At 39.9% G+C, this 25,314-nt stretch overlaps 1 protein-coding gene and 1 pseudogene across 1 annotated transcript; one reads left to right on the top strand and one right to left on the bottom strand.

Moving 5' to 3' along the window:
- The first annotated feature begins 1,534 nt into the window (after positions 1-1,534).
- Positions 1,535-15,717, top strand: LOC127778826 (histone-lysine N-methyltransferase ATX5-like). The gene is given in 33 exon segments (XM_052305463.1): positions 1,535-2,626; positions 2,845-2,900; positions 2,996-3,203; positions 3,297-3,410; positions 3,508-3,576; positions 3,681-3,746; positions 3,866-3,960; positions 4,057-4,146; positions 4,575-4,710; positions 4,848-4,923; positions 5,007-5,109; positions 5,220-5,344; positions 5,573-5,718; positions 5,838-5,942; positions 6,267-6,331; positions 6,661-6,859; positions 7,452-7,538; positions 7,629-7,685; positions 7,762-7,851; positions 7,999-8,085; positions 8,260-8,334; positions 8,425-8,525; positions 8,654-8,696; positions 10,513-10,699; positions 11,047-11,114; positions 11,775-11,818; positions 11,820-12,165; positions 12,260-12,424; positions 12,976-13,204; positions 13,277-13,518; positions 13,618-13,939; positions 14,550-14,815; positions 15,092-15,717. Coding segments are annotated over 33 exon segments (4,992 nt in total). The 5' UTR covers positions 1,535-1,891; the 3' UTR covers positions 15,287-15,717.
- An 886-nt stretch (positions 15,718-16,603) lies between these two features.
- Positions 16,604-21,997, bottom strand: LOC127778818 (protein RICE FLOWERING LOCUS T 1-like; annotated as a pseudogene).
- Positions 21,998-25,314: the final 3,317 nt, after the last annotated feature.

Below are 25,314 nucleotides of genomic sequence, written 5' to 3'. Positions count from 1 at the left end.
AGTACATATTTATGTCGCTTTTTTGTTAGGAGTATATCTTAGTATCTTACATCGTAACTATTAAATTTATCATACAAGTATACATTATATTAGGGGTAAATCTTACATTGTAATAGGCGCAACCTTTTTTATGTTACATTGTAATACAAGACACACATGCATACACGTTTAACTGTTACCCTTGTTTCCTCTAAATTCGTTTTTTAATCCTTTGCCCTCATGATCTTTAATCATATCAGGTGCACGCATTATATTTGTTAAGATGATCCAAATAAGAATGTGGTAATAATTATTTTTTATAGTGGTGGTTATGTCTTATATTTTGGTTATATTTTTTGGATGGAGGTAGTAGAATTTACAGTATAAATAGATGTTGAAAATTTTTACTTTTTTTCAATAAAAAAAATATAGCTCGGCCCTTTGGAAACTTTGAATGGAGGAAGGGGAGCTTCGGGTAAGGAGATGTTGGTGCCATCGTTTTGTTCATCATTGATGCAATGTTATGTAAAGTACTACCACTCTCTCCGTTTGTGCTATTCTCTCCCTTGCAAAATAGAAGAGATTTTAGTTGAACGGAATATATCCTAGTACTGAATACAGAGCTTATCTAAACATATTTTGAGATATCCTATGAGTACTTCTTTTGCCGTTATTTTCCTTTTAATGCCTTTATGTTGCTCAACTAAGGCGTATACGTTTTTGATGAAAATCGAGTGGGAACTGTGAAATTTTGATGTTTCAAAAAGTAGATCCCGAGTAAAACCTCAAATGGTTTCGAATAATTTAATTTCGACCAAAAAAAAAAGCTAAAATTTGCTGGTGAGTACCATTCTGTTATCCGGTGCTCAAACCCGAGAGGTGACCACAGTGCTCATCAAAGAGTTCAAAGCCCGGACGAGAGCCCATGGACATCATCTTTTCGCTTATTCTTATCAGTTATGAATTTTCAATTTTAAATTTAGAGCTGATTTTAAGGTTTTTTATCGAAGTTTATTTTTCAACCTTTGCTTTTATGTCTCTAAGAACATTTATATAAAAGTTTTATTCACAAGATTATTATTCATTTGTAAATATACCGTTTGGCTTATTCCGTGAACAAGCGACATGTTCACATGTACGCCTCCCGTGACAAATCCTAGATTTCCGTGTCCAATATTTGACCGTCTATATTATTTGAAAAAATTATGAAAAAAATTAAAAAGACAAGTCACGCATAAAAATATTAATTATGTTTTATCATCTAACAACAATGAAATGAAAATACTAATTATAAAAAATTTTCATATAAGACGGATAGCTAAATGTTGAACACGAAAACTTATGGTTTATTTTTTTTTTTCGTTTTACGGAGGGAGTATGCTTTCAGTCGTCTGACCTGTTTCAAAAGGTGGTACGGTACACATCTTGCGTGCGTCACACCTTATCCACGTCGAAAACTGAAACGACCCAGAAATTCGTTGCCCGACTAGAGCTCCGCCTCCCCGCGCGCCACAGCACCCCCCCCCCCCCCCCACTCCCCTCCAGATCCGCGCGAAAAAACCCTTTTCCCCACTACCTCACGCCGTCACGGCCCCACCTGTCAGCCTCCCATCTCATCCCCCCGCCGCGCGCCGACGAGTCGTCTTCCCCCACCTCTCGCCTCCGCCTCGTCCCCCCGACATCGCGTTCGAAATTTTCGTTCAAAACCCGAGCCCCTCCCTGCGAGGGAACCCAAATTTTTCGCCCTCGCCTCGCCTCCGAACCGCACTCGGATTCCCCCGCCTAGATCCTTAAAATCCCTCGGCCCCAGCGGTCGGAAACTCGGAACCCTAACACGCGGAGGATTTGGCCACCGACGAGTTGGGGGGAGGAAGGGAGTTCAATTCTAGGGTTTTGCTTCGGCGCGGCGGGGATGCTCGCGTCCCGCATCCCGCTCAAGCGCTGCACCGCCGCCGCCGTCGTCCCCCTCCCCGGGGAGTTGGAGATGGAGGAGGGGCCCACCCCCCCCGCCGGGGGTGGTGAGGGGAGCGGCGCGGCGGTGGTGCCCGCCAAGCGCCGCCGCGAGCGGGTGGTCCCCTCGCGGTTTAGGGACTCGGTGGTGTCGCTGCCGCTGCCGCCCGCGAAGAAGGGGAGGCCCGCGAAGAAGGCGGCCGCGCGGGAGGGCGGGGACGGGGAGGTGTACGATGTGGAGGTGCGCGCGGTGGAGCAACAAGGCGCGACGGCGGCGGCCTTCGGCGCCGTGGAGACCGCGGTGTGGCCCGGCGACGAGCGGCCGGCGCAGTCGGAGGAGGAGCTGTACCGGGCGTGCAGGAATATCAGCAGGAGCAGCAGCTCCAGCGGGTTCAGCGGCAGCGTGGTGACGTCGCTGAGCAATGCCGGCGGGAGCGTGGCGCCGGAGGGGAAGCCCGTGGTGGTGGTGGAGTGCAAGCCGAAGAGGGAGGGCGGCGATAAAAAGGAGGATTTTTACTGGCCGGAGGATTTCGTGCTGGGTGATGTCGTGTGGGCGAGGTCCGGGAAGAAGTGCCCAGCATGGCCTGCGGTGGTGATTGACCCACTGCTCCACGCGCCAGCGGTCGTGTTGAACTCCTGCATCCCGGGTGCACTTTGCGTCATGTTCTTTGGATTCTCTTCTGGCGGGCATGGCAGGGTAAGCTTTGTGGGGTGTTGGTTTTTGTTTTGTCCTTGAAATCCACAACCCAACATTTAAATGTGATTTTTTTTGAATTTAAATGTGGAATAAGAGTTCCACGAAGTGCAACTGAAACAGGGTAAACCATGTGTCGCATGGGCCAAACAGTCCCTTTCTGTTTTTTTTTTTTTTTTGGTTTGCGTCAACTTACAGTACTGTATTTCTTTGCATCGCAGGACTATGGATGGATTAAGCAAGGGATGATCTTTCCATTTGTGGACTACTTAGACCGGTAAGCTACTGGCATACGTTCGTTTTTTTTTTTAAAAATGCTGCTATGGGGATTTATTTACCTGCGTGCTATCTGAAATTTCTTTGGTCTCCCAGGTTTCAGGGTCAGGCTTTGTATAAACTCAAGGCAAACAGATTCCGTCAAGCAATTGAGGAGGCTTTCCTTGCTGAGCGTGGGTTTTTTGAGCTCGAAATGGATGAGGGGTGCTCACTAGAGAAGTCTGTCAATGACCAGTCTGTCCCTGACGGGTTACAGGAAGGGAGTGGTTCTAACAATGACCAGGAATGTCAATCGGAGGCTCAGGTAAGTTCCGGATGCATCACAAATGTAAAGATATGAGCTTGTGACTGCCTTATTACAACTTTCAGCTGAGCCGCAATCTAATCAACACTGCAGGTTGTTGGCAAATCACCTGGATGTTGTGATAGTTGTGGTAATCGTGTTCCACCCAAGATCGCGAAGAAAAAGAAGCAAGCGGGAGAGCAGTTACTCTGTAGACACTGTGATAAGGTATGCGGCCGTACATTTGTGATGGGTTTTTGTGTGTTCCATTACTGTTTTCTGTTTTTATGGTGCCTTACGTGTGCAAATTTTATTATATCTGCAGCTATTGCAGTCAAAGCAGTACTGTGGCATATGCAAGAAAATCTGGCACCACACAGATGGTGGAAATTGGGTAAGAGCTTAGAAATATATGTGTTTTGTCGCTGTTATATTCTACATGTTCTCTTGATTTGTCCATGGGTCAAGGCTCACAACCTGCAACACCCTTCTTTGCAGGTTTGTTGTGATGAGTGTCAAATTTGGGTTCATGTAGAATGTGACCTAACATGCATCAACATGGAGGTAATCTGCTTCTTTTGTTTTGATGTTTATATTTTTTATCCTATTGTTTGACACAGATATCGAACAGTTCTACGAATAATAACTGTATATAATTTGCTGACTCCAGTACTGTTTTATAGGACTTAGAAAATGCCGATTACTTCTGTCCAGATTGCAAATCAAAACGCAAGACAGTACCTCCTGTTGAACAAATGAACACTCCGAACAGTTCAGAGTGAGTTATTTAATTTTTTTATCCAACCTATTGACTTCTATTTAACGTTACTCAAATGATTATAAGCATGCCACTTTCTAATGTATCTATACACAGATGTGCTAGCACTTCTAAGGAAAAACTGCCGGAAATGATACCTGTGTTCTGCTTTGGGATGGACGGAATGTATTTACCTAAGAAGCACATGTATGTATTCTGCATATCTTCTATTTAATCTACAGCCAGCATGCTTCTTTAAGCTTATTACATGGATATCAACACTCTTTAAGTGATTTTAGCTTGTTTTATTTCTCAATCCCCCATATCATGTAGAGTCATATGTTCTTTGAAGGACTACTAGATTTAGGTGATAGGTTATTTTCCTAGGGGCATATATTTCTCTTTTGTTTCATTCATCTGGCATGAAAATTGACACTTAACCAATTTAGCCATATTGGATATTTTGTGCCACAAGGCTTAGAAGGCTCAATAAGAAAAACAACATTTGAAAGGTCGATTGTTCAATATTAAAGAAATTCATGTATTCCTTTCTTTCTAAAGGACTATAAACTGATTTCCTGATGTGGCTGTGGCTGGTGCAACTGTTGGTATTGACTTTGTATTGTTATTGGCAGGATACTATGCCAATGTAATTCTTGCAAAGAAAGGCTGATGAGTCTGAGTGAGTGGGAGAGACATACTGGTTCAAGGAAGAAGAACTGGAAGATGAGCGTTAAACTTAAGAGCAATGGGGATCCATTGGTAACCTTGGTAAGCCTTTAAGTTCTTCATTTATCTGAAAGTTGGTGGTCTATAATGATCGCTAAACTTGAATTCACCTAGTTTTCAATAAAATTCAAAGGTATGAGAACTTGATATGACTTCTTTCATGTTTGTCTGACCTTCAGTTGGATGATATTCCCTGCGCAAATGTGAAGTCTTCTACACCAAGTATTAATAAAGAAGAGTTGCTGAAATTGCTAGGTACATTGGCTCTTGAGTTTATGTTGGTTTCTGCAGTTGGTGTGTGCAACTTGTTTCACAACTAATGAATTTGATGCTTGCAGCAAATTCTTTTAGACCTGTCAATGCTAGATGGACAACTGAACGTTGTGCTGTTTGTCGATGGGTTGAGGATTGGGACTACAATAAAATTATTATTTGCAACAGGTATTTCCTGCTAATCTTTGAGGTTTTTTTGACACCCTTAGTTTATGGATTCATTATATGTTTTAGGACTGCGTGTAGCTGAAAAACTTGTCCAAAATCTTTATGTGCAGATGCCAAATAGCTGTCCACCAAGAGTGCTATGGAGCACGTGATGTACAAGATTTTACAAATTGGGTCTGTCGAGCATGTGAATTGCCGAAACAAAAAAGAGAATGTTGTCTTTGTCCTGTCAAAGGTATCATTCCTGCCATGATGTTGTATGTCATCACAGTATTGAATGATACTGATACCTCACATTTTTTTCTGAGGCTTTCCAGTGTTCCTTATATTATGTTTATATGATGTACCCCATTTGATTAAATTGCAGTGGTGCTTGGTGTCCATTTTTCCTAGTCTTGGTTCGCTGCATTATATTATTTTTTAATGCTATCAGTATTCACCTTTTCTTTTTTAATTGCTTTAGGCGGTGCTCTCAAGCCAACAGATATTGACCAACTATGGGTTCATGTTACATGTGCCTGGTTTCAACCTAAAGTCTCTTTTCCTGTTGATGAGACAATGGAGCCAGCCATGGGCATATTGAGCATCCCTTCAGAGTACTTTAAGAAGGTTAAGATTTCTCATTGTTATTTTGTATATAATGTTATGCATTGGATATTTATTGTCTGTTTATTTGTTGAGTTCCTGTCGTGATGTTTATTTACACTATGTTGTCATATGAATTCCAGGCATGTGTTATATGCAAGCAGATGCATGGTGCCTGCACTCAGTGCTACAAGTGCTCTACTTATTATCATGCAATGTGTGCATCAAGAGCAGGATATCGCATGGAGGTAGACTGTGGGAACCCTTTTCTTGCTTAAATAAAAAATAAATTCATTTTGTGACTTACGAGTCTTATGATGCTTGTCTGGGAGAGTTTTGTGCACTTGTACTCGCCCGCTTGGTTTTTGAATTGATTCTGTGTACTGTTGCTTTGAAGAGCACAAGCCTTATGCTTCATTTTTCCATATAAGCTATTCCATTGAAGCGTGACCTGTACATTTGTTTAAAATTTATTCTGTATCATTTGATGTTAATTTATTAGTCAATTGTTTCTTCATTAATGCACAGCTGGATACAGTTTATCATAATTGATGTTTTTCTGTTGCTTGTAGTTGCAATACTCTGAAAAAAATGGAAGGAACATAACAAGAATGGTTTCCTACTGTGCATTTCACAGGTAATTTTTTTTCACCTTACTGTCTCACCCTCTGTTCAAATATATATCAATTCATCAAATTGTTTCCATTAAAAATAATAGTTCCAATATAGGCTCATGAGTCATGACTCTTATTTTCCAGACCTTGTTCTTTCTTTTTGTTGTTCATCTTAGTAGCATAGCGATACATTCCTTTTTGAGCAAAATCAATGGTAATCTGATGCATTGAATTGACAAGATATTGGAACAGTTCTGTTGTCTCAGTTATTTGTGGGAGTGGCAATTCTACCTTAAAGGATTAAGTGCCACAAATTCGTGTTACTTACACCTGTTCTACTGACCCTTTGCAGTACTCCTGACCCAGATAATGTCTTGATAGTTAAGACGCCTGAAGGAGTTTTCTCAACCAAATTTTTGCCCCAAAATAATGAGAAACAGAGTGGTACAAGACTTGTCAGGAAAGAGAATCTACAGGAGAAAGTCCTTCCTGCTAAAATTTCTGACTGTCCAGCTGCAAGGTGCCTACCTTATGAAATGCTGAAAAATAAGGTATTTTATGACGCCCCTATTCTGTTTTGTTCTGTTGCTCCTCCCAACAGTAGCAGAGCCAGGAATTTTACCCTGTGGGGTCAAATACCATTGCATTATATTTTAGTGGGGGTTATTTTTGTAAATTTCAATGGACTTATATATAAAAAAATGAGACTCACAATGGTATTTGCAAAAAAAGCTGTGGCGTCAGCTGACAATACATGGCTCCGTCACTGCCTCCCAATACAATAAAAGATATAGTTAATTGGCAGGGATAATTCACGAATTTGTTACACTGTCCACTTTCATTTTGTAATTCTTTGTAGCCCATCCTTTAGACTTTTTATGTTCTTTCTCCTTTTGGTAGTTTCCTTTTTAGTTTATGTAAAATTCTTAGTTCATCCAAGCAATTTAGATTCTTGTCTGCATGGGTTTCTCATGCTGTAATCTATCCTTGGTTTTGCATGTTCAAAGGATGGGACTCTTAGTGGCAGTTATATACAGTTCTTTTGGAATAATAGGATGTCTATCATATGGATGAATATGGATCTGCCTAGGTTTTGTTTCTGTTATAAGCTAGCTCTAGCACTAAATTTTCTGCATGTTCCAGAAAGAACCAGGAGAGGCAATTGCCCACAGAATAATGGGACCCCGACATCATTCCCAAGAGTCAATTGAGGGTTTGAACGCTTGCATGGTAACTATCCCATTCTAACTACTGTATTGTCTTTCTTCCAGCAACCATTGAATGCGAGAACTTATGCATCTTACCCCCACTTGTTAACAGGATCAAAAGGATGAAAAATCCTTCGCAACTTTTAGAGAACGACTTCGGTATTTACAGGTTTAGTTTCTGACTGATTGTTCTTTTTAATATTTGATTTCAGCATACTGATACACTAAATGTTTGATGATTTCAGAAAATAGAAAACAAAAGGGTCTCTTGTGGTCGATCTGGAATACATGGATGGGGACTCTTTGCTGCTAAGAAAATCCAGGAGGGGCAAATGGTATGCCATTTAAGTTATATGCATTTTTTCCAATAAAACCCAATAGTTTATCATGGTAAATAGTTAGCATTCCAGTTCTGTTGTTTGTTGTGCATCCAAATACTAGGAGCCTGTTCTTAACATGTCAATGGACCACTTTTGTGCTAGGTTATTGAATATCGCGGTGACCAAGTTAGACGTAGTGTTGCAGATTTGAGGGAAGCACGATATCACAGGGAGAAGAAAGATTGTTATGTAAGTTGTTCACTGTGTTATTTTGTGGAGGTCATCTGTTCTACTTTTGACTTGAATTATTTAGGCAGTTCTACCTGTGAATAATGCAATGATTTCCAGATAGGTCACTGATCTACTGGAAATACCACATCTTAACTATGTGTGATGGTGATGATTCTTTCTTTTGCACTGCAGCTGTTCAAGATCAGCGAAGACGTTGTCGTTGATGCAACAGAGAAAGGGAACATAGCCCGCCTAATTAATCACTCGGTAATACTTTGGGTTTCCCATTTGCATCTTCTCTCTACCTTAATAGCCCAACAAAATATAACAGCTAAACATTATCGTCATTGCTTTCAGTGTATGCCTAATTGCTACGCAAGGATCATGAGTGTTGGCGATGAAAAGAGCCAGATAATTCTTATCGCCAAAAGAGACGTCTCAGCTGGCGAAGAACTAACGTAATTTGCTCCTTACCCTGCCCTGTCCTGATGCCCCTTTTATACCTTGAGAGTACAGCTAACTGTCTCCATTCCCGAAGCTATGGATCTCTACAATTTTCTGATCCGTCTCTCCCTCTTGTGTGCAGCTATGACTACTTGTTTGACCCTGACGAGTCCGAGGACTGCAGGGTCCCTTGTCTGTGTAAAGCTCCTAACTGCCGTGGATACATGAACTGAAGTGAACATTCTCACAAGTCACAAGGCTAACCCCCCTTAACCATGCCAAAGGGCTATATTCTCAGATTCATCATGATTCTTTCGTTTATTCAAAGGCTGGTTGTCAAACAAGCATCAAAGTTTGTGATTTTTTTACACAAATTTTGCTAGATAGCGAGGCTGGATTGGATTTACCGGTTTCAGACTTTCGGTGAGAGCATAGCAGGCACCTGGCAATTTAGCAACACGCTGCCAGAGCCCCTTGTAAATTCTTCTTACTTTGATGTAATAATAAGATGATTAAGTTGTTAATGCCTTTTCTCCATGATGAAAAGAAAGAGAAATGAATATCCAAAATGCATACCATTTTCTTCTGTGCTAGAGACTTCTGTATCTGTAGTTTTCCTCTGCAGTTCAGTTTCAGATAGGCCGTGAGTGGCGCTGCTGCAGCCACCCGGTGGGTCGTCCTCAGAAGGACACGTGTCCCCAGCCCTCCCCTGTCGCTGCGCGTGGGCCCGGCTTGTCAGTGACCGACCGGGTACGGACGACGCCGGAGTAGTTTCGTACTGGACTCCTCCGAGCGGCGCTCGCTGCTACGCCTCTCTCTCTCTCTCCTCGCCGCTCGCCGCCATTGCTCGCCGCGGCGAGAGCACGCGAGGTCACGAGGAGGAGAAGAAAAAGCGGAGTCGAGAAGCTACCAAACGCGAGCGGAGATGGGGTTACCTACTGCTGCTGCGCCCGCGTGCTGCTTCCCCTCCACTTCGTCGTCGTCCCCGCGGCTACTGCTCCTCCCGCTCCAACCACCACCACCACAGCCGCCGCGGCGACGGCGGCGGCTTGTTTCCCCCGGGGTTTGCTTCGGTTCTCCGCTGCCGCTGCACGCCCGCTTCCACTGGCCCCACGCGGTGGCATCCTCCTCCATGCGCCGCCGCGGGCGGCGACGCAGGGCCACGGCCCCTCCCGCCGCGGCAGCCGCAGGGGAGGCCACCGGCGACGGCGGCGGCTCTGGTCCCGGCGCCGAGGATAAGGTGATGGAGGTTTCTCTGCTCCGTGGAGTTCCCCGCTGTGCTTTTTTTTTTTTTTTTGTTTTGGGTTCGTGCGCGCGTGATCTGCTTCGGTGCTTGTTTATAGCTTAAACTGCGAGTTCAGAGTTCAGAGTTCGTTAGGTGTACATCATCTGCAATTCGAGGTTTAGGTTTGTGCTGTAATTCCGCGGCGAGCTGTAGGTTTTTTTTTTTTTTTCCGATTGGCGATTTTTCTGTGGTGTGATGTGATTGGTGCTGTGGGTTTTGCTATCCGTGGGCAGTCGTCGGCTTCGAAATCAACCATGGGATGGGATGACGTTTTGAAATGTTCATTCATACATGCATAGCCAAAGTATCAATTGTCTGATCTCTTGTGATTATGCCATTTCACTCATTTGGTTCAATCTGGCTGTGGTAACTAGTAATTTCGATTTAGAATGTGAACTGTCAATCGTGAAACCGTATGAGCCTTGTGATCCGCGATTGTAAATGTATTTCTAGTATGTGTACAAGGTGCAGTGTCGTCTATTAGCTGTTATAACTAATTTATTAGAAATTAGTACTACTTCATTTGTGTTTTTGGTTCAGTACATGTTATGTTATGGCCTACGGGCTAACAGCTAGTGGTGTGCTATATGCCTATTGTTTCCTTTCATCTATGGAGGAGGCAGTGCCTTTCTGTAGCGATTAGTGCTTCTTACGCTAGTCTGGCTTCTATTTGTTCTGTTGCTAATTAATGTGTCTTTTTTATCTCGTTCTGGTAGAGAGTTGAAACGGACCTCAAAACACTTGCTAGAAGATTTTGGAAAGTTGCTGCCCCTTACTGGTGGTCAGAAGATAAAGTGCAAGCGAGGCTGAGGCTTGCTGCAGTATTTGCTCTTACATTAGCAACTACTGGAATTAGTGTTGGATTTAACTTTCTGGGTCGTGACTTCTACAATGCCCTTGCTGGTATGTTCTGTCTTGTTTAAATTGTTATCTTGTAGATTCATTGTACGTTCTGAACAAAATTACACACACGGATTTGCAGTGCACATAACAATGCGAGGGAACAAGAGAGGGAGAGGTCCTTTATATCGTACACACTAAATCTATTGTACTAAAATGGACACACCCTCATTTGAAAATTTCGGGGATCTGCAAGACTCAAACTAGACAAAATATAAGGACACTTCTGCTTTTTATTGTTACAAGTGTTACTGAAGGTGGCATGCCATTGTCATCAAAAGTCCAAAGTGGATGTACAATAGCTTCTATTTTTTTTATGCTAACACACATTTAGTGTTTTCTCTTGCAAGACAAGGACCAGGAACAATTTACCAAGCAACTGCTGTATTACTTGGGAGGTTTTGCTGTAGGAATACCGGTGAGCATATTGCTGCTCTTTTGTAGGTATTGCTCTTCAAGCTGTTAGCCTGTTACAACTATTTGTATCACTTAGACACAGATTGAGAAAATATCAGATTGTGCTAACTTATGACCAACCCTTTTTTCATCACTTGTTTAGATTGTTTATACAAGAATTATATCACATATCACTAGATTTTCCGTAAGTAACATCACAATATTATAGTTCCATTCATGTAACTATATTACCAAATTTGGTATTGCTGTCAATGTACATTTTGATTCTCAAAGATGATAAAAGTTCCAATAATGTTAAATAATTAGAATTAGAGAGTAATATTTGGAAGGCAACACTGTCATAGTTGGCTATTTCAAGTATCAATGGTTATCATGGCACTGGAGATCTCTGAGTTCTGCTTGTTCTTCTTTTTTTTATGGTATGTATCTCAAGAATCTAGCAAAATTCATTGTTACTATTTGATCTGGAACCCAGCAGCTTGTCTCCATCTGGTAAACTACCCCTTTTATGACCACAAACCATTCAGCAATCTGATTTTCCCACTAGATGGATTAGCTTCTAGAATCTTACTTCTGTTCCTTTTTTCCAGCAGTGTGTCTAGAATTGCTACTACTTCTATTTGTATCTATCAATCAAGGATATGTACTTTCTGTGTTGCAGAATCAGCAACCTGTATTCCTATGAGTATAATTGTGTTCTGATTTCTGCTCTCACTATACTGCAGTTCTTTGTCTTGAGAGACTATGCAAGGGAGACCCTTTCTTTAAGATGGCGATCTTGGATGACAAGTTATTACATGAAGCGCTACTTTAAAAATAGAACTTTCTATAAGATTCAATCTCAATCACTAATTGATAACCCGGATCAACGGATCAATGATGATCTCAGTGCATTCACTGGAACCGCGCTTGCATTTTCTCTGACATTTTTAAATGCTGCCGTGGACTTGATATCATTCAGTAACATCCTTTATGGGATCTATCCACCATTATTCATTGTTCTTATTGTCTACTCCCTTGGGGGCACTGGAATTAGTATCTTCCTTGGTAAAGTAAGTTGCTTATCAACATTATTTATCTCCAACTTGCATTGAACATACTCTTTCTTTCTTTAAAACTAATTGCTGGCTATTCTTGTACGGACAGAATTTGGTCAACTTGAACTTCATGCAAGAAAAGAAAGAAGCAGATTTTCGTTATGGACTTGTCCGAGTTAGAGAAAATGCTGAATCAATTGCTTTTTATGGCGGTGAAGAAAATGAATTGCAACTTTTGTTGGATCGATTCAGGAGGGCTTTTGAAAACCTTAGCGTAAGCTTTGCTTGTATAGACTTTCTTTCACCATACATCATTATTCATTTTACACTACTTGTTTGTTCTGACATTTAGTTTTATAGTATTGGAATAGGATGTCATAGCTACTAAAAGCATCCTAGAACATATAAAACATACATATTCCTTTATGTGGCTGTGGTATTTCATGGGTTACATGCCAATTTTAATACTCAGATTTTTGTTTGATGTAATATACTATTAAAACCATGATGTAATAATAACATTTTGGTTTTACATGTGCTGTAATATTCTTCTTACAACTGAATTAGTAATATAGTACACCTAGTAACTGGTATCCAAAAGTTATTTTGAAAACTTATCCAAATGTTAGATAATCTATGAATTCCAAAACAAAACCTTCAGCCATACTAATAGTAGTAGTTGCTTTTTATGAGACTAATATCCCTGAAAAACTGTCACTTTGCAGCAGCTCCATGTTTTTTGAATGTTCAGATGGAAACTTATGATGTGTGAGTCATTTTTCTAAGCAGGCCGATTTATATTATCTTTTCCTGTTCTGTTTGCAGGAATTGCTAATAGCATCTCGTAATCTGGAGTTTTTCACCAATGGCTACCGTTATTTAATCCAGATCCTGCCAGCTGCAGTTGTTGCTCCGATGTACTTCTCAGGAAAAATTGAATTTGGAGTAATAAATCAATCAGTGTCTGCTTTCAATCATATCCTTAGTGATTTTTCTCTCATTGTGTTCCAGTTTCAGTCAATTAGTGCATTCTCGGCGGTTATTGATCGTCTAGGTGATGCCTTTTTCTCTCTCAGCATTGCTTGCTAACATATCTAGACTATTCTAATTGAACAATAATCTTCAGGTGAATTTGATGATCTGTTGGATGGAAATGGTTCATCTTTATCCAAGCCTGATAACATTGATGGGATCAACATAATTTTCAAGAGCACTGGTCCTACTGTACTGAGTTCCAATGGATCACTGACACAATCTAATCCATCCATGGTTCTTGAGATTTGTAATTTGACATTATTAACACCCAGGAGTGGAAACATTCTTATTACTGACCTCACTATGGAACTCAAAGAAAAGGACCACCTACTGGTATTTGGTTTCTTTAGCTACTCGCCTACTTGTAAATAGGAGAAATAAATGTTATCACTGCCATCTGACAGAGGAGAAATGTTCATTTTTTGCCTTTAGGTAATGGGGCCCAGTGGAAGTGGGAAAACCTCTTTGTTACGTGCTTTGGCTGGCCTTTGGACCAGTGGTACTGGGGACATCATATACCATGTGAGAGGTTCCATGGAGCTTCAAACATCAAATTCAGGTCCTGATGAGCCATCCAACATACAGTCAAACGGTGAAGAACTGCTACAAAGTTCAAAGCAGAGAAGGGATAATGGTATATTCTTTGTTCCGCAGAGACCATATATGGTTTTGGGAACCCTTCGTCAGCAATTGCTCTATCCTACATGGACTGAAGATGTTTGTCATTCATCAAATAATGATCCTCAAAGTACAGGTAATTATTCCTATATTGCACGATGAACAATCAAGTGTAAACTTCTTTCTTGTTAGAGACCACAACAACAAACCATTTGCTTGGTAGAATCCACATCGGTGTGAAAACTACATTTACATGAAAGTTTTGTATACACTGTGCAACTTAAGCCATAGAGGTACCATACCATCATATAAAACTTTCAATTATTTTAAATATGTACATGGGGACAAGAACTGACCCCATGGGGTAACTCTGAATTTAAGTGACTTTATTACAGTGCTATGACGTTTGTTCAAAAAAATATAATGCTATGACATTCTCGAATAATGCATCTTGAAAGAAGTGAAGTATAAAATTATTATAACGTTCAAACTCACTTCGCCGTTGCTCTTTTTTTCTTCTTTGAATCCTTATAGTTGCATCATTCTTTGCCTAATAGTGATGAAACAGTTAAAAATGTTTGCATTTTGTTGTTGGATGTGGTATAAAGCTATAGAAATCCGTATTGATACAGAGATCACACATTCTGCCTCAAGTTTATTTGATACAATACTTCTGGCAGGAAGCTCCAGAACATACATTTGCATCTACCTAATGACCTAAAGTTGTACCATCTTGTGAATTTCAGACCCTCTTACCTTTGAAGTCTCCACATCAGATGGAGTTGGTTCCAAGTCTGAGATGCCCACAACTGATGAACTGATCAGAGTACTTGAGGCTGTTAAGTTAGGCTATATATTGCCTCGTTTCAATGGTTTGGATTCTATGCATGATTGGGCCAGTGTTCTCTCTCTGGGGGAGCAACAGCGTCTTGCATTTGCTCGGTTGTTACTTGCAAAACCAACTTTAGTCCTCCTTGATGAGTCCACAAGTGCACTAGATGATATGAATGAGGTAACAACTAACAATTCTATTATGATGCTATATTTGCCATACTGTTACTACTAATTACTAGTAACACACTAGCTACCATGAATTGCCAAAAGATGCTAAGTATGGATTCGTCACCCCCTGAATTACATAAATGCTTTTAGTTCATTTAGAGGCAAAACAGAGAGGATTGATGACCTCTGCTTAATGCTTATGAATGCATAAACAATACAGTGATCACTGATTCACTGACCTACATTTACTCATTATTGCTTCTGACTACTTTGTTCGTTTTCACAGCGTCATCTATACAGTCAGATTGAAGCTGCAGGGATTACTTACATAAGCATTGGTCACCGGAAAACACTGCACAAGTTCCACAACAAGGTCTTGTACATTTCAAATTCCGATTCAACGGATAGCAACCCACGTAATTGGTACCTAAAGCCCACAGAACAGATGTCGATTGAAGAGTCATCCTCATTTGCTTCATAAGAATTTCATGATTTGAGCAACATTTGCCCCTGAGCAGTTTTGTCGCAAGATTTCACCCATACGTGAAGTGTATGGTGCCCAGCCAAGTACCCAAAATATGTCATGCTGATTGTTCTAAATATGTGATGCTTGAGTAGTTGAGTTGTATGACCAAAATTGCTAGTATGCTACAAACCAACTCGAGGCGTGGCACAGATTTTAGCACCTAAAGGTTGAAAGGGAAGCTCATCTGTTCTTGGATCGTTATACCACGAAGTTCAGAATGAACATCATATGTAGATATGCAGTCCTCTGATCTTTTTGAGTTTCTTTTAGAAATGACGACGGAATATCTGAAACTCTCTTTGTTATTACGTGTGTGGTGTGTCCTTGTAACTATACTGGGAATTACAGCTCTTATATACATGCAGTGTGTGCAGATTCCGACCAAATGGCTTGAGCTGGTTCGTCACGTACACGCAATGCATGGGGAGGCCGCTTCATTGCCGCAGTTAGTAACAGTGGCATAATTCTGCATAGCAGCTGATCAAACAGGCCAACTTTTGCAATCGTCAGTTGGTATTCAATTTCCTTACTCCTTGCAAACAAACACATGGAACCACGCAAGTTGTAGCTAGCTACAAGGTGCACTAAAACGGGACTCAAGGAGAGACACCTCCACGGTATTGAAGACCATATATGTAGTCTTGCCAAATATCATCAAATGCACTTCCAAAAATCTATGAAAAACCCGAACACATCATTCAGAGAAAAATGCCTTCAATTGATTAACCAATAGTAGCTCATATTGTACACTTCAATCGTAATCGTAGGGTGTAGGCGGGTTGACTATGGACCCACCTATAGACTAATAAGTGGGTTGACCAACGGGTTACCCACTTATTTGGTCTATAAATAGATTAGCGGGTTAGCCTATAGGGACGGATATAAGTGTCTGTGTCAGACGACGCTGACGACTTTCGGTAAAACTTATAGCAAAACTGCTAATCCATATATTATAGTAACACCATGATCTAAACATAATTAGCATACTATGACGCCGATAGACACGTTATGACATCAACGAATCGATTTTCTGGATCCGCCACTGTTAGCCTATTAGTTCAATCCCATTTTGAGACATATATCTGTCCATCCATCTAATATCAATTCAATCGTATTAAATCCTACCGATATAACATAGACGTACATTTTTGCCATTTCTGATAATGAAGAGGGCTTTCTAATTAAATGGGAGAGAGTGTTCCCCTCTATTTCTAAAAGAGAGAATACCTCATCTGACTCCAAATGTAGGTCGTCTTAGAGCTGTGCTTAAGAATTAACAAAGTGTTAACATGACTATATTCCCTGTGCATGGTTATTATATATTGAAAATGGTACATCATTTTTATATATATCAGAGTGGTAGCATTTCCCTTAACAATGAAGGGTATGAAAGGAAAAATGGGGGACAAAGTTCCTCAACGTCCTATAACAACTTAAATTTCGAGAAAAATAGAGAAATATAAATAAATTACATTTAGAATCGGTGGGAGCATTTATGTAACTAACGTACAGAGAGAGAGGATAGGGAGCTAAAAATACATATGATCAAATTTCCATTTCAAATCGTTCCGAGTATAGGATTTGTCATGCAAAATTCAGGACTTGTCCCAAATTCAGGGAGTGAGAGATAGAGAGGGGAGAGCTAGCTCACATTCTTCTTCCTCCGGTTCCAGACTCCCTCTGGCAGTTGAAGTAGACGGCGGCGACAGGGAGGCCGAGGTTGTAGAGCTCGGCGAAGTCGCGGGTGCTGAAGTTCTGGCGCCACCCCGGTGCGTACACCGTCTGCCGCCCCAGCTGCTCGAACAGCAGGAACACCAGCCTGTGGATCCCCAGCACCGGCCGCGGGCTCTCGTAGCACACCACCTCTGTCCCTGCAAAATTAGCAAGCAATTGTACTCTTCTTCACATCAGAGTGATCTGATTTCATGCATGTGTTGATGTGCACACATATGAATGTAACTGTTGCAAGATTGTTCAGAGAGTGCTATAGTTGTTCAGTACCAAAAGAGACTCCTGTGGTAGCCGGGATGTCGGTGACCAGCCTGCATTGATAGATCGTTAATTCTGATCAGTTCCATTATATTTTCAGCATAGGTAGCACATGGAACTTGAAGTTCCGTTGATCAGTTTTGAATAGGGTGAAAGAATGTCGCGTAAATCGGTTCACATTAATTTTCCAATGAAGTAATTTGAAATGTTTTCTTGATTCTTGTGAGCAAGTATGAAATGACTGACATTATTTGGAATCAAGTGGAGTATATATTAACCAATAACTAACCATGTGAAGGTCGCAAAATGAGGAACTAGCTTTGCTTAATTTGGCATGAAAATATTTCTAGGAGTGTACGTTGTATTTTCTACTCATATAATATATATAGTGAGAACTGGGCAATTAGTTTTCCTAAGAATTTATCTAAGTACTTGTAGAATGATTAATCTGCGTAATTATATGCTCCTTCCCTTTGTAGAAAATGTGCACTAAAATTGTGGAAATAAAAACATTTTAAAAAGTCGTTTAAATTCATCCAATATTTTTTCATTTTTCTGATTTTGCATTTTTTTTGGCAATTCTCATTTCCGTAATTTGGGACAATATATTATTCCTGAATTTTGTATGACAAGTTTAAATTCAGCTTAAAAAATATTCAAATTTATATTGAAGGTGGTTCAAGGATTATTGTCTTTTGCAAATTAAGTTTTATCTCTCTGTTGGAAGAATATATATTAACTAACGGTCAAGTGTCTTTTAACAAATAACCATAAAACTAGTGTACTAGAGAAAAAGGCCACAAATTTCATTAGTGTCTTGGAATAAATTTTACCTAGATATATAATGGAATTCTCTTTTTACTAGCTAGGATGAACCGGTTATTAATTTTATTGTAGGGTTTCAACAAATAGAAATGGCCTTTGGAACTAGCTCATAACTAGAGAGATACTGACTATCACTACCGGCACTAGCCTAGCCGGATTAAAACCAGCATTAATGGGGTTTTCTGCAAATTATTGCCTGGAATTCTCTCAACAAAAATTTTTCAGTTATCCACATAGCAGCATCGTATGCTCATGACTCACCTCTGCCAAGGGTACCTCATGTGCCACCGTCATCAGGTACCCTCCTCGTCTCCTGTATCCTCGCCGGTGATAAGGAGGAAGGGGACCCGTGTCTTGTCTTTATCCAATAAGTTTTTAGTTAGGGTTTCTTAAAAAAAAAGGAATTTTAGATATTCTAGATAGATTGAGATTTGTCTTTTAGGAAGTCCATGGAATTAGGATTGTCTAGAGTTTTTTTTTTCTTTTTGTCTTTTGTATATCTTTGACAATGTCTTCTGTATTTCTGGGATCATCGATGAAGATCTAGGAAGATTTGTATGCTAGGTTACCGACGATTCAATTGGTGGTGCGGATTTCAGAATCTAGGTCTCCAATTTGTTTGATGACGTTGACTTACAGATTTGTCAAAGGATCGAAGATGGTGACATATACACATTCATATATACTTTTGCATGTGCTGGAGTTGGTGACGTCAACAATGTTGTGGTTGCGCTCTTCTTTTTCGCGAACGCGCAAAAAGATTGCACATCAATATATTAAGAAATAGAGTTTTTGTTGCACAAATAACTCAAAAGGATTGTGGTTGCGCTCTTCTGCTCGCATCTCTAGCTTGTGACTTTTTGAGCTATATATGGAGTATATTGGTTTGTCTTGGCAAATTTTATGTCCTTTATTGTAACAATATACTTATAATCATTTCTTATATTTAGTATAATCAACCTTGTTTTGTTAAAAAATTATGGCCTGGAATTTAATTAACTATATATGTGAAACATCCGGTCCTATTTTCATTGATTGTACAAATTTTGCACATGATCTTTGGACACATCTACGTACAGTGCACATGAGGGTTTTGTGTTGGGAGGATTCTTAATTTTATTGTTTCGGTCAGTTCGTCTATAAGCTCCCTTCACACTCGAAAATTCTAATTAACTATTGACAAAAGCAACTGATTGCAATCAATATCCCCGGCCGTATGATCATATACAGCAATGCCAAAATCATTTTTGTAGCAATGCCAATCAAAATCATTTTATGTCATCACTATATACAATACAAAATGTGCATGCAAATTATCATTTTAATTGGTAAATTACTTCGAAGGCCTCACATATATATGAACACTAATCGGAAATGCAACCATGCAAAAGACATCAAATAAATATGGACTACTTTTCAAATGTTCCTCTAGCAATTGTGCACATTACATTAATTCCCTCCTTAATTACTTTTACTTTCTTGGCTTGTTTTTACTGTGTACTGCAAATTCTTCTCTAATAAATTTATCAAGGAAAATCAAAATCTATTCTCTAGTTTCAGATATAGATACTTTAATTTACACCATCTTTTATCCAAATAATATTTTATCATCTCTTAATTACTTTAGTTGAACCAAGCTAGGAAGAGAAGAAATCAACTTGTTTTGCTATTAATTTCATGTGATGTGTATGCATTTAAGCTCAAATGTTAAATTGTTTAGTAAATTTCATACACACCACATTTGAGGGAAAATGCCACTCAAAATAACTTCATAAAAACTATTTTCTAAACAAGGGGAAAAAAAGAAACTAAGCACATTTTAAATTGTTGGACAGAATGTTTTAGAAAACCCTATCGTTTGATACATATATCCAACATGATATTTACCTTTTAGACTTTTTTTAGATAATTAATGGAAATGTTTTACCTGCCTTTTAGATAATGGAAGAGTAAAATTAAACCTCTTATCTCTTCATGGATGTGCAATACAAATATAATCTCTACCAATCCATATATACAATTCCTTAGCATGTGCAACTACTGTAGATACAAGCAAATTGTTTTATATATTTTTCCTAGCTAGGAATTATATGTGACAATATTTTACCGATAATCCTAGCTATGATGTATTTATTGAAATGATTCTGAAAAATATATATTGAACTTTTGTACACATAAAAAACTACTATACTGCACTTAAACATCACCTGATTTTCTGACATTGTTTGAGACATTCCATGGAAATTAATAATAAATAAAATAGTGTTTGAATGCTGATAAATTTGGTGTTGTTTCTGTAATAAAGCTAGTATCTCAGTCAGTTGATTAATTAATTAGTTTATTTGCCTACGTACGATCGATTGAATATATACTATCTTAAGATCGTTCTACTCAATGTCGTTCCTGCTTTGCTATAACTCAGTTTGTGTAAAATCATGTGTTTTTCTCCCAAAGACGACGTAATGATCATTCCAGAGATCATGATCATATATTATATACAGCATATTATACATATGAGTGTGTTATTATCTCGAGGAAAACTAGCTAGAAGGCCCAATCAAACAGTGCTCGGCACATCACTATAGCAGAATTTGCAGAGAGAGATTAATGTGTGATCGATCCATATATATTGTTTTTCATCTAAATTAAAAGAAATGTGTGCCCTTTTTCTTTTGAAAAGCAGCTAGCTAGCATGCAGTCAACGATCAAACGTTCATGTTTCGTAACTGTATTCACTGGCTGCTACCCCGATGCAAAAATATTCTCTCTCTTTTTTTTTAAAAAAAAAAGAGGCAAAAAGGGCTCGATCGATCTCGTGGCTGCAAGTGCAACACCAACACGGGCACTTGGCTGGCTATAGCTATACGCTCTATCTCGTACGACACGATAGACGAGACGACGAGGGTGCAGTGCAGGGAGCTGAATCTGGACTCTGAATCTGAATAAGATCAGTCGTCACAGGGCGCGTCAGCTACAACAGCTGCTGCTGTGCTGACTCGATCGATGACTCACCAGTGCAGGTACTCCCTGAGGTTTGGATCGCTCGGGCTCGGCGCGTCCGGATCCACCATCACCTGCAGACGCCACAAGAATCGATCGAGCAGTGTGTCAGCTCAGCTAGCTGCCGCGCCGGCGGCGATGGCGGCGGAGGCGTGCGTACGTACGTACCAGGGTGTAGAAGGTGCGCATGTCGGGGCCGCCGACGGCGACGCGGGGCTGGTCGGCGACGGCGGAGGGGCGGAGCTCGCAGCCGTTGGCCACCTCCCGCGCGCCGTACGCCACCCGCAGCGCCACCCTCCTCACGAACGGGTCCACCACGTCCCCCACCACCCTCCCCAGCACCAGCGGGTCCCCCCTCCCCCGCCCGCTCATCGTCTCCCCTCCTCCTCCTCTCGCCGCCGTCAAGCTCGATCTCGATCGATCGTCCTGACCGGCCGCTCGCTTCGCACTTGCACCACCACCCAGCCTTATATAGCACCAGAAGCTCGCGAGCTCAGCCTGATCACGAGCTGAGCTGATGGAGAGGACGACGGATCGGTGGAGGACGACGTCGTAGGGCGCATGAGCGCGGCCGCGGCAGCGGGAGGATGAGCGGATGGAGAGGAGGACGGGAGGTGGTGGTGGCGGTGGGGGCACCCCTGCGAGGGTACAGCAGCTGGGAAGAATCGGCCGGACAACTACTGCCCGTCATCCGGCTGCCGGCCGACGACGACTAAACCGAGGCGACGTCGTCGTGTTTGGCGAGAGAGGAGGGAGGAGGGGAAATGGTCTCTGCTTCTCTGCTGCTGCTTCACTTTACTCCACTGTCGCACGCGCCCTACCATTAGCTACAGTAGCTTGGCTGCTCGCTTTGTACCGTATACACCGTCTCTACCATAAAAAACAAACCTAAGATAAAATATGATACATCGTCGCAGGTTTTATAGTGTTAAAATACGTCACATTCTATTTTAGGTTTGTTTTTTATGAAATGGATGGAGTACTAAGAGAGGGACTATGTACCATATACACCGCCTCTACCATAAAAAACAAACCTTGCTTTGTACCATGTACACCTTCGATCTGCCATAATAAACAAACCTAAGAAATCCTAGTGCTACAAATCTAGATAAAATGTTGTCCAGATTCATAGTATTAAAAATATATCACATTATGTCATAGGTTTGTTTTTTATGAAGCGAATGGAGTACTAAGGAAGGGATTATGTCCTTTTTTCCCCAAAGATTAAAGAAGTAGCAAAGTACAAGTAATGATGAAAAAAGTGATAGGAGATAGAATAAATTAGTTAGTATAAAAATTGATAGGTGGGGATTAAACTCTACAAGAGTAGCTATGTGGAGAAATAAACTATACACAAGTGGGGAAGTGGGAAATAAAAGATTATCTCGAGATCACAAAATCAGTTATATTTTAGGACAAATTTGAAGGCCAAAATTTCTTATATTATGGAAAAAGAGAGTACTCTTTTCCATCTAATTCAGCTCCCTTGGCCTTAATTATTAGTGCCAGATATATTATGTCTCAACTAAGTAAATAACAACACTCTCTTTATTTTTGTCGTAAGAACGAATCCAATGAGTGATGTAAGCACCTATAAAGATTGCCACATCAAATTTATACTTAGGTGAAAGAGAGAGAAATAAATAGGCTATAGATTTATGCTAGCTACAATATTGTCTCCGAGACACTACATGTATAGGTGGGGTGGATATTAATGATGTACTCCCTCCGTCCTAAAAATTAAGGAAGTATAAAAGAACATGTGATGGTTCAAACTACAAAGGGTGATAGATGAGGGAATACAATAATATAAAAGATGATAGGTGAAGGAATAAACTAGTATACAAGTTAGGGGTGAGGAATAAATAAGTATTGTCTCGGGATACCAAGATCTCTAACGTTTCAGGATAAATTTGAAGGCCATGATCTCTTGTATTATGGGACGGACGGAGTAGTATATACTTAGTAGCTATTATATGGGTAGGAATTACATTGGTTACAGATAGCGTATCAATTTTTGAAACTGCTAGTAGTATATTAATTAAGTTGATGCAAGTCAATTTTTAATAAAATACTATAAAGATCTGCTCCTATTTAATGGCGGTTTTAATAAAATTAATATAGTGTTAGAGATGTTGCTAAGTTTTTCTATATTTTGATAGTAGTTAAACAAAGTTTGACTTAAGATGAACTTAGAACACCTTACAATATAAAGCAAAGGAAGTAATTAATTAATATGTCGTCTTAGATGATTATTTATTATATGTCAATTACTTTTTATTACTAAGTCAATCCCAATAACTCGCACTTATGCCATAATTAGATCAATTCAGAAAAAATAATAAGAAGCAGGGTAAACAGAAAACTTGCAATTCAGTGCTGAATTTATAGTTATTGATATACTCACGCCTTAGGTATGTTATAGATCCCTTCATTGCAAAATAACTTGCTCCTACTTTTTAGTCCTACGTGTTCGTGAAAGAAGAAAATATCAAAGTGCCCATCATTAATAAGAAAATAGCATTGATGGTAGGTCGATAAGAGGACTAAATGAATACTCATCTGTCTCCATATAAATGTAACATCTGGTTAAAAAAAATATAAATGTAACATTGGATATATCTAATATATTATATTAACGTGTAATTCTTTTACGCGTTCGTGAAAAAAAATTAGATATGTCACATCTATATTAGGTTGCACCTATATTAGAAAGGAGGGAGTAAAACTTAACGATTTACAAATTGATGATACTTGCACTAGAAGCAAACTTACTTTGGAATAGTAGACACAACAAAATGAACTCAACTTACATTCTTTTCTCAACTAATCATATATAATATTATCTCATTTGATTTTACCTACTCTATTTGTATCGTATTCAAGCTTAAACGTATTATATTTTGAGACGGAAGTAGTAAGGATTACTATTCTATCCGTTCCACAAAAGATAATCCTAGGATTGGATGTGATTTATTATAGTACAATGAATCTTAATAGACTTTGTTTAGATTAATTGTACTAGAATATATCATCTCTAGTAATAAGTTTGTCTTTGTTTTGTTTTGATTTTTTTTTTAACGGAGGGAGTAGCCCTTTGATATGGGTATTAGGATCTGGAATTATGGGTGACCCGAGACAAGACGGGTGATTGGTAAACGAAGGTATATGGGAAGGAAAGAGGTGAGGCCATTGCTGCAGAGGGGATAGGCAATGCTAGGACAGGTGCATGTCATGGCATCTCGTTCGATCGGTGTCCCCATCATCGCCACCACCGTGTATTTGCCTGTCGAGTTCCCATTGGCTGCCGCCCTGCAGCCAATGAGATTTTCTGGCTTTCTTCTCTCTCTCGCGAGACCTGCCTACGTAGACGCGGCGATGGCCACACGTAAAAATTTGCCCGCTGATTTACCGTGCACTGGGCTCTCTGGTTTTCGCCGGCTTGTTTTTACTGGTTAATCAGTACCAACCGCCGTAACAAGCACGCCGACTCGTCTGGTAGCTATCCACTTGGCCTTTCAAGTACTCGCTCCGTTGTAAAATATAATATTTTATCAGTTTCATAATGTAAAACTTTCTAACATTACTCATATCTTAACTAATTAAAAGATTAGTATTTTTCCTATTGTCACTTCTCTCCGTTTCGTCCGTATGCGACTAAAATCAGGCGAGAAAAAACCAGGAAAAAAAACAAATCCGGTCCCGTGTAAAAAAAAGCGAAAAAAATAAAAAAAAAAAACTGAATCTGTCCGATAAAAAAAAGAATTGGGCGAAAAAAATCGGGTGAAAAAAAAGGCAAAAAATAAAGAATGCGATTCCGTGGACGCGGTGAAAAAAAGGGCGAAAAAAATCGGGCGAGAAAAAACCAGGGGAGAAAGAATCCGATCCCGTGTAAAAAAAGTGGAAAAAAAACGAATCTGTCCGATAAAAAAAAGGAATCGGGCAACAAAACCGGGCGAAAAAATCGGGTGAAAAATAAGTCAAAACAAGAATCCGATTTCGTGAACGCGGTAAAAAAAGGCGAAAAAAAATTAAATAAACAAATTATGTCCAATTCCAAAAGAAAAGGAATTATATGTGACGCGGTAAAAAAACGAATACTATTATATGTGACACTGTACAATATATCTCTATCTCTATCTCTACTACTTGAAAACTTGAAAACATTT

This window comes from Oryza glaberrima, chromosome 1 (assembly GCF_000147395.1).
Source record: "Oryza glaberrima chromosome 1, OglaRS2, whole genome shotgun sequence".
In the NCBI taxonomy this organism is placed as follows: Eukaryota; Viridiplantae; Streptophyta; class Magnoliopsida; order Poales; family Poaceae; genus Oryza; species Oryza glaberrima.
This window is presented reverse-complemented; position numbering and strand designations above follow the sequence as displayed.